Here is a 15,000-nt window from a genome sequence, read left to right on the forward strand (position 1 = left end):
TACTGAATGTCAGTGACAAAGAGCACCTACTTCAGAGAGAAAAGAGAGATGGAGAATAGCCAAGTGGGCAGAGAGAGATATACAGACACAGACAGAAGAGAGAGATAGAGAGAGTGAGACAGAGAAATGGGGATGAAAGAGGAAAAATGCTGAGAGAGAGAGAGAGAGAGAGAGAGAGAGAGAAATCTTTTCAAGGGTTCTTTATACATAAAGGCTTATTAGGGATTCGTGAGATTCAATGAATTCGTAAGAATTATTAGGGTTCTTTCGGTTCTCCAACGTATAACCCGTAATCATCGAATAATCCCTTAGAGAACCAGAAGTGTGTAAGTGTTAATAAGGTGAGTGTGCAGCACAAACCCAACGTCACTTAAAATCGGGCCCTCGGTACCCGAGAAGCGGATCGGGACGCAGCCGCTTCCTCTCGGCTCCGTGGAGAATCTCTGGAGTTTTGGGCTTCACCATCTCTCGTGCTCTCCACTGCAGTGTCCTCTTTTAACTCAGTGCCAGTTTTACCACATTGCCAAAGAGGGCAGTGCCAAGGGGGTGAGATTTTGGGTTAGTTAGCAGCTTCCAGACGACTCACACACACGCACACACACACACACACAGCAGATGGAGGTTCTGTGGCCATGGGCCTGGTTACAGGGGCCGCAGCTGCTACAGTGCTTTGAGCACAAAAGTATAATCTGCTCACAGAAACTATCCACGCTGCCTGTTCCACTAGAACAAGGACACTGAACTGATCTGGGACGAAGACGCTTCTGTTTCGTCGCTGTTCGTTTTTTTTTTTCTTTCCAGAAACTTCTCTTCAGTAACGTTCCACTTTCTGTCTCCTACATCTTTCTCAGTCTCAGTGAAGAAGGCGTGGCCTGTGTACGTTTGGTGTGACTTGTGTATGTTGGTCTGTGTAGAAGGAGGTGTGGCTTCTGTACCTGTCAGTCTTAGTGAAGGGGTGTGGCCTCTGTACCTGTCAGTCTAAGTGAAGGGGTGTGGCTTGTGTACCTGTCACTCAGTGAAGGGGTGTGGCTTGAGTACCTGTCAGTCTTAGTGAAGGGGTGTGGCTTCTGTACCTGTCAGTCTTAGTGAAGGGGTGTGGCCTCTGTACCTGTCAGTCTTAGTGAAGGGGTGTGGCCTCTGTACCTGTCAGTCTTAGTGAAGGGGTGTGGCCTCTGTACCTGTCAGTCTTAGTGAAGGGGTGTGGCTTGTGTACCTGTCACTCAGTGAAGGGGTGTGGCTTGAGTACCTGTCAGTCTTAGTGAAGGGGTGTGGCCTCTGTACCTGTCAGTCTTAGTGAAGGGGTGTGGCTTGTGTACCTGTCAGTCTTAGTGAAGGGGTGTGGCCTCTGTACCTGTCAGTCTTAGTGAAGGGGTGTGGCCTCTGTACCTGTCAGTCTTAGTGAAGGGGTGTGGCTTATGTACCTGTCAGTCTTAGTGAAGGGGTGTGGCCTTTGTACCTGTCGGTCTCAGTGAAGGGGTGTGGCTTGTGTATCTGTCAGTCTCAGTGAAGGGGTGTGGCTTGTGTACCTGTCAGTCTCAGTGAAGGGGTGTGGCCTCTGTACCTGTCAGTCTCAGTGAAGGGGTGTGGCTTCTGTACCTGTCAGTCTCAGTGAAGGGGTGTGGCTTCTGTACCTGCTAGTCCCAGTATAGGAGGTGTGGCTTTGTGTACCTGTCAGTCTCAGTGAAGGGGTGTGGCTTGTGTACCTGTCAGTCTTAGTGAAGGGGTGTGGCCTCTGTACCTGTCAGTCAGTGAAGGGGTGTGGCTTCTGTACCTGTCAGTCTTAGTGAAGGGGTGTGGCCTCTGTACCTGTCAGTCTTAGTGAAGGGGTGTGGCCTCTGTACCTGTCAGTCTTAGTGAAGGGGTGTGGCTTATGTACCTGTCAGTCTTAGTGAAGGGGTGTGGCCTTTGTACCTGTCGGTCTCAGTGAAGGGGTGTAGCTTGTGTATCTGTCAGTCTCAGTGAAGGGGTGTGGCTTGTGTACCTGTCAGTCTCAGTGAAGGGGTGTGGCCTCTGTACCTGTCAGTCTCAGTGAAGGGGTGTGGCCTCTGTACCTGTCAGTCTCAGTGAAGGGATGTGGCTTGTGTACCTGTCAGTCTCAGTGAAGGGGTGTGGCTTGTGTACCTGTCAGTCTCAGTGAAGGGGTGTGGCTTCTGTACCTGTCAGTCTCAGTGAAGGGGTGTTGCTTCTGTACCTGTCAGTCTCAGTGAAGGGGTGTGGCTTCTGTACCTGCTAGTCCCAGTATAGGAGGTGAGGCTTTGTGTACCTGTCAGTCTCAGTGAAGGGGTGTGGCTTGTGTACCTGTCAGTCTCAGTGAAGGGGTGTGGCCTCTGTACCTGTCAGTCTCAGTGAAGGGATGTGGCTTGTGTACCTGTCAGTCTCAGTGAAGGGGTGTGGCTTGTGTACCTGTCAGTCTCAGTGAAGGGGTGTGGCTTCTGTACCTGTCAGTCTCAGTGAAGGGGTGTGGCTTGTGTACCTGTCAGTCTCAGTGAAGGGGTGTGGCTTGTGTACCTGTCAGTCTCAGTGAAGGGGTGTGGCTTGTGTACCTGTCAGTCTCAGTGAAGGGGTGTTGCTTCTGTACCTGTCAGTCTCAGTGAAGGGGTGTGGCTTCTGTACCTGCTAGTCCCAGTATAGGAGGTGAGGCTTTGTGTACCTGTCAGTCTCAGTGAAGGAGGCGTGGCTTGTGTACCTGTCAGTCATTTTTTTAAACTCTGTCCTGTGGTTTGTCAGAATGACGTTGACATTGTTTCCTGAATTGCCTCAGTATAGCGTGTGTAAATTTGAAGCTACAAGGCTAAAGTAGTCACTGTTCGATCTGAGTGTGTTGAGCTTGTGGTGAAAGTGGCTGCTGTTTTTTTTGTGTGTTTTTTTTTGAAAGGAAATCTGGTGGTTTAGTCGAGTTTCTGCAGTGCAGAGGAAACATCTCCAACACGGGCACCTCGAGTCAGTTTGTTATCTGGGTCGTCAAGGAAGCACATGACCTACTGTGTGTGTGTGTGTGTGTGTGTGTGTGTGTGTGTGAGACAGAGATGAGAGTGTACTTATCAATAAGAGCTCAGTGTTCTTTACTCCTAACTCACTGTATTGTGTTCATGCAGAGACTTTAACTGGTTCTCTGATGGAGCTGCAGTTTAAACCTTTGTCTAATCTGTAATCGAGTGAACGATGATAAAGTGACACAAACAGATAGATATAGACAGAGAGAGAGAGAGAGAGAGAGAGAGACTGTCAAGAGACAAGCAGAGAGAGAGAGAGAAAGTTAGTAAGACAAAGAATGATACACAAAAAGAGAGACAAAGAAAGAAAGAAAATCAGAGAGATGATGAGAGACAGACAGACAGAGATATAGAGATCTGTATGTCAGTCTCTCTCTCTCTCTTTCTCTTTCTCTCTGTCTCTCTCTCTCTCTCTCTGTCTCTGTCTCTCTCTGTCTCTCTCTCTCTCTCTCTCTCTCTCTCTCTCCCTCTCTCTCTCTCTCTCTCTCTCTCTCTCTCTGTCCCTCCTCCTCTCTCTCTCTCTCTCTCTCTCTCTCTCTCTCTCTCTCTCTCTCTCTCTCTCTGCCCCCCACCCCCACCCCCCCTGTACAGAAACACAGAGGTGCAGCAGCTCCACAGAAGGTGTGTAAAAGTTTAGGCCCCACACTGTTGGCTCCCTGTTGGTTGAACAGATCGCGTGAACACTTACTGTATCTCTTCTGATAGGGCAGTTATTGTTGCTCGGCTTTCAGCCGGCAGGAAGCTGCAAGATTCAGACAGGAAGTCCTCACACCTCAGGATGTTCAGTATGTGTCAGAGGTTGTTGTTGTTGTTGTTTTATGATTTAATTCTCATTATCTCATTGTCTGTTCCCCTTATTCTTAACTTGCTCTGACCCAGAACACTCCGGTTCTGACAGACGGTCTCTGTTTCTGTGTGTGTCTCTCTCTCTCTCTCTCTCTCTCTCTCTCTCTCTCTCTCTCTCTCTCTCTCTCTCTCTCTCGCTTTCTCTCTCTCTCTCTCTCTCTCTCTCTCTCTCTCTCTCTCTCTCTCTCTCTCTCTCGCTTTCTCTCTCTCTCTCTCTCCTTCTCTCTCGCTCTTTCTTTCTCTCTCTGTCTCTCTCTCTCTCTTTCCCGCTCTCTCTCTCTCTCTCTCTCTCTCTCTCTCTCCTGCTCTCTCTCTCTCTCCCTCTCTCCTTGGCATTCACAGCTTTTTCCCCAAAGACACGAGAGGATCTTCTGTTTTGGAAAGCGCCTCCACCCTGCTTTTTTTCAGAGCGTGGGACGAAGGTTGACCTCGTCCGTGAAAGTTCTCCTGTTTCTTCTTTTTTCCTTCTTCTTCTTTCCATTTCTTTTCCCCGCACCTCGTTTTTTTTCTTGCATGTGCTTCATGTCAGTGTTTGTTTGCATCATCACCATGGCGTCTGACCATCGCTCCTTCATCTCAGCTCTGATAAAGCCCATCTCTGTGACCACACACACACACACACACACACACACACACACACACACACACAGGCTGGAGGAATAAGGGGAGCTCTGGATCACTTGCTTACTTTAAAAAAGCCCTGCGTGAGCGAGTAGCAGTAACTCGGCGTGACGGACGAGCGCTCGGCTGCTCGGGGGGCGGGGGGGGGGGGGTGTTACTGCACGATTGCTTTTTTATTGGGTGCACTTTGTTTTCTGTCTGATCTCAAGCTCAACTTACACGCCGTTAATTCTGCTCTAAAGGGCCGCACTTTCACTGGAGGGCAAAAGAGGAGATAAACAAATACAGAGAGAAGTGGAGACCGTTAGAGAGATACACAACAGGCGAGAGGTGTAGATAGAGGGAGAGCGAGGGAGAGAGAGAGAGAGAGAGAGAGAGAGAGGGAGAGAGAGAGACTTAGAGTGATACAGCAGTTAGAGAGAGAAACAGCAGCATAGAGCCATAGATAGAGAGAGACCGTTAGAGAGATACACAACAGGCGAGAGGTGTAGATAGAGGGAGAGAGAATGTGTGTGTGGGTGTGGGTGTGGGTGTGTGTGTGTGTGTGTGTGTGTGTGTGTGTGTGAGACCACTCCAGTTGAACAGCAGCACACAGACGACTCTCTCTGCTGCTGTATGAAGTCAGAATTCATGCTCAGCAAAAAGAAAAAAAAGCCTGTGTGTAACCATAGAGACTGTAGCATAGCAACCAAAACAATGGCAGCTAAATCAGTAGAGTAGAATACCCACAATGCTCTGCAGTATCTTAGCGTTCGGTGGGTGTGTATGAGGAGTACCCACAATGCTTTGTGGCACTTGTTAAACAGCCTCCTGTAGTGCCGTAAAGAGTTTTATCGACTCGTTCCGGGCTCCGAAGCGTCCCGCTGCCTTTCTGTCCTCTGCACACCACATTTTTGTCCCGTTAGAGTTGCCTTGTCATCAGCAGCACTCGTCCGCTCATCCTGTCCCCCTGTGGGAGTTAAAGTTTCCGCCTGATCGCCCGCTCCGTTCCTCTTTTCTCTTCTGCACTTCACCTCAGCTTTGTTTTCCCCTTCGGTGTTATTCAGTTTCGCTCTGCTGCTCCGATCCGATCCGATCCGAGCTCAGCATGTCTGTTCATCATCATCATCACAACCATCATCATCATCATCATCATCATCATCATCATCATCATCATCATCATCATTATTATTATTGGTGTTGGTGTGATTATTACTACTTCATCTCTTCCAGGCCCAGAGTACTCTTATTACAATATTCTACAACACAGAGAGAGAGAGAGAGAGAGAGAGAGAGAGAGAGAGATGGACAGAAAAAAGGAGAGAGAGAGATGTAAATAGACAGACAGAAACAGAAAGAGACGGATGGATACATATGCACGTGTGCGGTGGTGACTGATGCTTACACCACTGATTTTTTTCCTGAGTTTGGTGTCTTTTATAACTAACACACACACATACACACACATGTACGCACACACACATGTACGCACACACACGCATGTACGCACACACACGCATGTACGCACACACACGCACACACACACACGTACACACACACGCATGTACGCACACACACGTACGTACACACACACGCATGTACGCACACACACACACACGCGCACACACACACGTACGCACAATGTGTCTTAACACTTTCAGTAAGTAAATTCTGTTTAACACTCAGCTTTGACTCTCTTTTGTTTTTTATCCACAGCACTTTGTAGAAAAGCCTAGAAATGGAGACGGCATACTTCAAGAACAATTTCTGGGTGAGTGTGTGTGTGTGTTTCATTTATCTTACACCGTGCGCGCGCGTGTGTGTGTGTGTGTGTGTGAGGGAGTGGAAAGCGCTGAGTTGTGTCAGCTGGTCCTCGGGGACTAGAGCGCTCTGCGGTCTCTGCACACCTGGCCGAGTTATTTCAGGTGTGTACCTTACTGGGGGGGGGTGTGTACCTTACAGGGGGAGAAAGCGAGTGATGGAGAGAGAGAGCGAGAGAGCGAGTGTTAGTAAGACAAAGAATAAGAGACAAAAATAGAGAGAAAGCCTTGTACATGTATCAGATATCTGACATTAGGAAGCTTCGCCTACTAATGACCAAACATATTAGATTGGGTTTTAAATTTCATCTGAGTTCAATTACATGTGTCTTAAATCTTTTGCTATCCTTTTAAAGAAAAGGATAAAAGAACAAATCTTTCCTGCTTATATCAGATGTGGGAAAAAAAATAATAAAACGTTGGATTTGTGCGTGTGTGTATGTGCGTCTGTGTGTGCGTGTGCGTGCATGCGACTGTGCGTGTGTGTATGTGTGTCTGTGTGTGCCCGTGCGTGCGTTTGTGCGCATGCATGCGAGTGTGCGTGTGTGTATGTGCGTCTGTGTGTGCCCGTGCGTGCGTTTGTGCGCGTACATGCAAGTGTGCGTGTGTGTATGTGTGTCTGTGTGTGCCCGTGCGTGCGTTTGTGCGCGTACATGCGAGTGTGCGTGTGTGTCTGTGCATGTGCGTGCGTGCGTGTGCGTGCATGCGAGTGTGTGTGTGCGTCTGTGTGCCCGTGCGTGTATAAATGTGAATTGTCTTGGTACAGCAGTGTCCCATGACACTGGATCCCACGGGTGTGTGTATGTGCTGACTGTTGGAAACACACACGCACATACAGTACACACACAACCTCCTAAATTTGGTGCTTTCGATATCACCCATCCAATCACTTCAGTGTGAGTGTGCGTTCACATTTGTGTGTGCGTGTGTGCGTGTGTACGTGTGTGTGTGTATGTGTGTGTATGTGTGTGTGTATGTGTGTGTATGTGTGTGTGTGTGCTGGTTTTTAGAATTGTGTTTCCTAATCACACCCCAGAGTGCAGTAATTTTAAAGATTTAATTCTTTTTTGAACAGTTAATTAATCGCTAATTACAACAAATGAGGGTGTGTGTGTGTGTTAAGTAGAGAGTGAAATTAAATTGTGTACAATGAAGGAAAAATAGATGTTTATTAGAACAAGCGCATTTACTGTATGAAAACTCCATTTACAGAGACCAGGTGTGTGTGCGTCTGTGTGTGCGTCTGTGTGTGCACGTGTGTGTGTGTGTGTCTGTGTGGGCATCTGTGTGTGTGTGTGTGCGCACTATTGTGTAGCAACATGGTTCATCTTTCTTTCTTAGAATAAGGCTTCAGTTAAAAACAAACACACACACACACACACACACACACACACATCCCGAGAGTTCACTGCCTCGCTCTTCTTCTGTTCTCTCTTTCAGTACCTGATGTTTCTGGTACTTTCCTGAACTATTTAAACAGCCACAGGATTTACGCTCGGCTTATCGAGCTTTCCGAGCCTTTATTTTCCCCCCAACATCCGATACCCTGTGAGTGTGTGTTGGACTGGAATCCGATCCAGGACAAACTGAAACCGACACCTTTACATTGACAGAACCTCGTCCTCGTTCGAGGCACACTCCAGGATTTCACTCAGCCACTCAGCCATCGTGACTATGCATTAAAAAATATACGTCGGTGTTGGAGAGTTACTCGATATAAAAGCTCCTCTTTTGTTTCTCTCTGACGTGAGACTCCAATCATGACGACGTTCACGCGACAGCAGAAAGCGTTAAAGATGGTTTTGGCGAGCGGACGTGGTTTTTAAACCTGTTAAACGTACGTAGGATACGCAGAACACTAGTGCTGCCGTCATCACACGTCACTTATCTAACGTCCAGAAACAGCAGGCTGCCGCTTCGTCTGCTCGTGTCGCTCAGAGTTCGTAACAATCGTCCCTGTTAACATTATTTCTAATAACTAAAACCCAAATATTCTTTTTTTTTTCTGTTTCTGCTGAAACCCGGACGTCATTTTTGTTTAAAACGTTTGGGCTTTTCCTAATAATAAATCTTCCTGTTATTATGTCGCTTTGTAGAAGCCAACATACTGTTTTAATATTTAAGCTTAGACAAAAATTTATCAATAGTAACTCCTCCTAGGGCTGAAGTTTGTTGCTGTTACTTTTCTAAGCGATCCGAGTACCAGTACTTTTCTAAGTACCAGTACTTCCGGTACCGGGTCTCAAAGTGGCCTTTTTTTCCCCCATAGACTCCCATTATAAACTTTGGAGGTTTATAACTCGGCCAGCTCCTTTAGGGTGAGACTCTGAACAAAGGTTTAAATTGGTGTACCGACTGGCCTTTCGGTTGTCCCGCAGCCCCGCCCCCAAAATATGCAAATCAAAAAACTTTATACAACATGGACATGTGACCTATCAAAACACTCACAACAATGAGGGGAACTTCCCCACGTGTATTCTGATAACATCACGTGATGTCACGTGAAAATCAAAAATTAGCACAACATGGGCATGCCATATATCAAAACACTCAGCCCAATGAGGGGAACTTCCTCACGTGTATTCTGGTGAAGTCACGTGATGTCACATAAAAATAAAAAATTAGCACAACATGGACATGTGACATATCAAAACACTCAGCCCAATGAGGGTAACTCCCTCAAGAGTATTCGGATGACGTCACATGCTTGTCTCCACCTGCCTCCAAATGTTTCCGCACCCTAGCTTTCTGTCCACTTGCTTCTAAAAGTAACACTGTCCCTTATGTCCACTCGCCTCCATAAAGCACCGGCCTTTTCGATACTTGCTTCGTCAAAGCCAACATCAAAGTTTGACGCGACGAACTTTACAAATCTAGTTTACATTTAATTTTTTTTTTTATTTGATTTTTTAAATAAAAAATAATTCATTATTAAATTATTATTTTTGATTTAATAATAATGAACATTTTATATGTAAAAATAAAAAAAATACAATTTTTTCATCTTTATATTATTTCAAGCTGTATTATAAAAAATAACATTTACCATATAAAGATAACTTTTATCGCCGTACGATAAATCTAGATTATTTTCCTCACTTTTTCGTCTCGCCGCCTCGCCGCCTCGCCGCCTCGCTGACGTTCTCGTACTAACTGGAAAAAGTAATTATTTTGTTCCTGGGGTTATCAGAAACTCCACACACACACACACACACACACACACACACACTAAATTGTATAAATTGTTTTTTTAGAAATGATCCAAATAATGAACAAATTAAAAGAAATTAGAAAATATGAAGAATATATAATAAGAAATACATAAAATGTTTATTTATTATTTATTTAGTTTGTTGTAGACGCCACACATGTGATCAGGTCTGAAGAACAAGACTGTGGTTTGTGGAGAAAATCTTCAGATTTAATGTGTATTTACTGCTTGTGAATCATGTTTGTACCTGCTTATCTCATACACTGTGTGTGTGTGTGTGTGTGTGTGTGTGTGTGTGTGTGTGTGTGTGTGTGTGTGTGTGTGTGTCCTCAGGGGGAAAAGAATGCAGGCTTTGACGTTCTCTACCACAACATGAAGCACGGCCAGATCGCCACCAAAGAGCTGGCTGAGTTTGTGAGAGAGAGGTGAGACGGCGAGAAGACGCGGGAGGTGTCATCATGGGGAGAGATGGAGAGGGAGGGAGGGAGGGAGAGGGAGGGAGGGAGGGAGAGGGGGGAGGGGGAGAGAGAGAGCACGACATGTGCATAGACAGATGGAAAGAGAGAAAAAACCGGGATAGTGAGAGAGTTGTGTGGTTGCTGCTGAGTGATGAAGAAGCTGTTTATGTCTGAGTCAGTTTTGCTCTTACTAGTGATACTATTAATACTATTACTATTAATACTATTACTATCAATACTATTACTATCAACACTACTGTACTATTAATACCATTACTAATGATATTATTACTATCAATACTATTACTATCAATACTATTACTATCAATACTATTACTATCAACACTACTGTACTATTAATACTATTACTAATGATATTATTACTATCAATACTATTACTATTAATACTATTACTATCAACACTACTGTACTATTAATATTATTACTATCAATACTATTACTATTAATATCAATACTACTGTACTATTAATACTATTACTATCAATACTATTACTATCAATACTATTACTATCAACACTACTGTACTATTAATACTATTACTAATGATATTATTACTATCAATACTATTACTATTAATACTATTACTATTAATACTACTGTACTATCAATACTATTACTATTAATACTATTACTATCAATACTATTACTATTAATACTATTACTATTAATACTACTGTACTATCAATACTATTACTATTAATACTATTACTATCAACACTACTGTACTATTAATACTATTACTAATGATATTATTACTATCAATACTATTACTATTAATACTATTACTATCAACACTACTGTACTATTAATATTATTACTATCAATACTATTACTATTAATATCAATACTACTGCACTATAAATACTATTACTATCAACTATCAACACTAACAGTGTCACTGCTACGGACACTAACACTATTACTGCTGACACTAACACTATCACTACTGATATTAACACTATTACTGCTACTGACACTAACACCAACTGCTGATACTAACACTGTAACTGCTGACACTAACACTGTAACTGCTGACACTAACACTGTAACTGCTGACACTAACACTGTAACTGCTGACACTAACACTATTACTGCTGATATTAACACTATTACTGCTGATATTAACACTATTACTGCTGATATTAACACTATTACTGCTGATATTAACACTATTACTGCTGAACCTAACACTATTACTGCTGACACTAACACTGTAACTGCTGACACTAACACTGTAACTGCGGATATTAACACTATTACTGCTACTGACACTAACCCTAACTGCTGATACTAACACTATTACTGCTGACACTAACACTATCACTGCTACTGACACTAACACTATTACTGCTGAAATTAACATTATTACTACTGACACTAACACTGTTAATGCTGATATTAAGACACTGGTCACATTAACACTGTTACGGCTGATAATAGCACTATTGCTGCTTACATAAACACTGTTACTATTATTGTAGCTGCAGTACTCCTGATAATACAGATTATATTACTACTAACCCTTCTATTTTTAATAATATTAATGTTACTACTAACAAATACATTTAATACAATTACTACTTTACTAACGATATTAATAATAAGAGTAACAATACCAAACAATAACCATAACCGAATGTGTTCTCGTTGGTGTATAGTGTCTGAACGTTCTCTCTTTTTGTAAGAATGACAGCTTTGCACCACACACTGGAGTGTTAAAACACACTGGTGTGTGAGGAGTAACACTGAACAAAGAGGTTACTGTCCACAGCTAGGGGTCCACACACACACACACACACACACACACACTGATTCTGAGTATCGGTGTGTATTTGGCTTGAGTCCATGGATTGGATCAGGCTGGTGGAAGAGTGTGCTCTAGCTCATGTCTCCCCTTACCGCAGAAAATTAATCCGGTTCTGTATGTGTGTGTGTGTGTGTGTGTGTGTGTGTGTGTTTGCGTTCTATTCTTGCTCAAACACACCTGAGCTGGTACCTCAGCCTTCTGCAGCCTTCATCAGTGCATTCAGGTGTGTTACAGCGGGGGGTAACAATAAGCCACATGAACTTCTGAAACTCAGTCTCTGTAAAGGGGCGTGGCTTCTTTATGTAGCCAGTCCCACTAAAGGAGGTGTGGTCTCTGTCATTCATACTGAATGGGCGTGGTCTCTGTGTATGTCATTCTCACTGAAGGGGCGTGGCCTCTATATGTAGTCAGTCCTGCTAAAGGAGGTGTGGTCTCTGTCATTTTCACTGAAGGGGTGTGGCCTCTATGTAGTCAGTCCCACTAAAGGAGGTGTGGTTTCTGTATATGTCATTCTCACTGAAGGGGGCGTGGTCTCTGTATGTAAATGTCATTGTATTTGTATACGTCATAAATCTGTATTGTTCTTACTGCTGCACCTCAAGCAGAGTTTAGATTTCACTGTCTCTTGTGTTAAGGTTTTCATGCTCACGAGTCCCCATCTGCTGAATGTGCTGAGATGTTTATTTTATTTAATAAAAACCTCTCTCCGCTCGCTGAAGACGAGGCCCTTCGTCACTGCCGTGTAACAGACCGCAACATTTGCATGCCGTTAAAAAGACAAACAGGTTGATTTTTCTTTCCTGGGGCTGTTTTATGAGCAGACTGTAATGTTTACGCTTTGTCAGATTTACACAGAATGACATTCGCTCTGCAGTGCTTCCCGTCCAGCGGCAGGGTTACAGTGTGGGATTAAAATCCTGCCTGCTGAAACATCCTGCTGTACGCTGGCTCAGGAAAACCTTCTGCAGGTTGTCACGAACAGCAGAACAACGACTCAAGGATTCTGTTTATTATAGTCTTTGTTTGCTTTGTTTATATATTCTGTGTGTTCATGTTGTTTTGATTCTTGTGTTTTCTTATGTATTTTATTTATTTATATATTTATGACTCTTTAATACTGAGCCTTTTATACGTTTCTCGCTAAGTGGATAACAATCTTGATCCCGAATTGATCACCGTACGTAGCATAAACAGACACACACGCGTGTCCTCATGAACTCAGGCTATTTGGACTCGTTCTTTATGTTACCTGGTTAATTCTAAGCTAGCTAGTACTTGGGAAGTGCAGGTTTCTATTTTACTTTAAGAAAAGCTTGCATCGAATCTCTCAACGTCAGTGACGGTCAGCAGCTGATCGTCGATAACGACATCCTGATTAAAGGCTGATTTTTTTTTTTCCCTCTCACCTACTGAATACTCACTTGTTTATTTCTCACCTAGCCTACATTTGCTGCTAGCAACAAAAAAAGATGCCGTAGTTGTTCCTCTTGATTATTTTTCAATTCAATTTATTTGTATAGCGCTTTTAACAATCCACGTCGTCTCAAAGCGGCTTTACAGAAGTAGGCGTCAGCATCCAGACATCCCAGTTTACCAAACACTACACACCCGAGACCGTTAAGTGCTTTATAGGTTAGTAATAGTATTTTATAATCAATGTGAAATTTGACTTGGAGCCAATACAGTGTTGATAAAATAAGACTGATGTTTTCATGTCTTCTGGTTCTAGTTGGTATTAAAGGTGGGGTCTCCAATGTTTGAAAGCCAATGTTGACATTTAAAATCACCAAAACAAACACGCCCCTAACCCAAATGGGTCCCACCCCTGTATCGATAGCTCCGCCCACACATACATACGGAACCTAGGCAACTAACAGAAAGAAATGTGTCTATCATAGCTGAAGGGAAGAACAATACGATTGTAGATAAACAAACAAGCAAAAATGACACACAAGCATAATCATGTAAAGGACAAAGACATATATTAGTTCTGTGTAACAAAGCAAAACCAACGTTACTCACCTATCGAGAAGGAAAAAAGCGCCTCGGCGTCTTAAGTAAAGTTGGTCACATATTCACAGATTGGAGTTTCCCGAGTCAATAACTCCTGAGCTAAACGCTGTTACTACACAAAACACGGTTGTAGCTGCGTCTCTACATTACTACGATAGAAAAGAGGTGTTATTTGTGTAGTAACAGCGTTTAGCTCAGGAGTTATTGACTCAGGAAACTCCAATCTGTGAATATGTGACCAACTTCCTGCTCCTTCAGTTCTCTCCAGCGCTGGAAAGCTGATCCTATATTAACACGTCCTACTTCTTACCTTATCGTAAGTCTTTCTTCTCTTTCTTTCTTTGTTTTTATCCTCCATGTCAATGTTAAAACCGCTTTCTGCTAATGTCACACATGCACACTGAACACTCTCTCCACCCATATTGACAAGACACGCCCCTTTCTGCTCATTGGCTACACGTTTGTTTTGATTTTTGTTTTGTTTGTCGTCCCGACTCAGTTTTCTGAAGCATTTCTCAAACAACGGAGACCGCACCTTTAAACGAATGGTCTGAATTTTCTGTCTTGATGTCATCAATTGAAGTCATTAATAAATAGACGGCGTTTGCTTTTCGACAGCGTTTTTATTGTTAGTTAATTTTGCTACAGTATTTAATAAAAGTTTCGGATTATTTTTGTTGTCTTCAGTTAGACTGGATAAATACACCGATCTAGCAGCACTAAGAGAATTTTTGTAGCTACGAAGGCTTTATTTACTGGCTTAGCGATAATTTAGCTCGACGCCGTTTACGTTCTACTTTCCTAGCCGATTGTTTTAGAGTTCGTGTGTTTGTCGTCGTACCAGGGTGCGATTTTTTTTTATTTTTTTTTTTCTCTTTAATTACTTTCCTTTTAAGTGGAGCTACGATATCTAGTGTGCAGCGAAACACTGACTCTAAATACTCAGATGCAGGAGCAAGTTCTGTGGGTCAGATGGCGATCCAATCAGGGATGATCATTCTTGGAGACTCTGTGGTAAATCTCTCTGCAGTAGAAGACGTAAATGTACGATTAACACGGCGACGTAGCGAAATTGCAAATATCGTGTCTATCTGTGACTATATTTTCCATATTTAATCCGAGATCAAGAGTGTGACCTCCATTATGAGTGGGTCCTATTACGTTCTGGTTCACCCTGAATCTAAGATGGAAACAACTTCTCAGAGGATCTTCTAACTTATCAAGATGAATA

General features: G+C 43.4%; 1 protein-coding gene across 2 annotated transcripts in view; it reads left to right on the forward strand.

Annotated features, from left to right (window-relative positions):
• fcho1 (FCH and mu domain containing endocytic adaptor 1) overlaps positions 1-15,000 on the forward strand; it is a 44,714-nt gene that overhangs the window by 4,288 nt on the left and 25,426 nt on the right. For both annotated transcript variants that reach the window (XM_060880719.1, XM_060880718.1), the window contains exons 2-3: positions 6,156-6,210; positions 9,804-9,895. In XM_060880719.1, coding sequence (XP_060736702.1) covers positions 6,178-6,210; positions 9,804-9,895 — 125 coding nt within the window. In that variant the 5' untranslated portion in view covers positions 6,156-6,177. The remainder of the gene's footprint in view (positions 1-6,155; positions 6,211-9,803; positions 9,896-15,000) is intronic.

The sequence above is a fragment of the Tachysurus vachellii genome, chromosome 11 (genome assembly GCF_030014155.1).
Source record: "Tachysurus vachellii isolate PV-2020 chromosome 11, HZAU_Pvac_v1, whole genome shotgun sequence".
NCBI classification, from domain to species: Eukaryota; Metazoa; Chordata; class Actinopteri; order Siluriformes; family Bagridae; genus Tachysurus; species Tachysurus vachellii.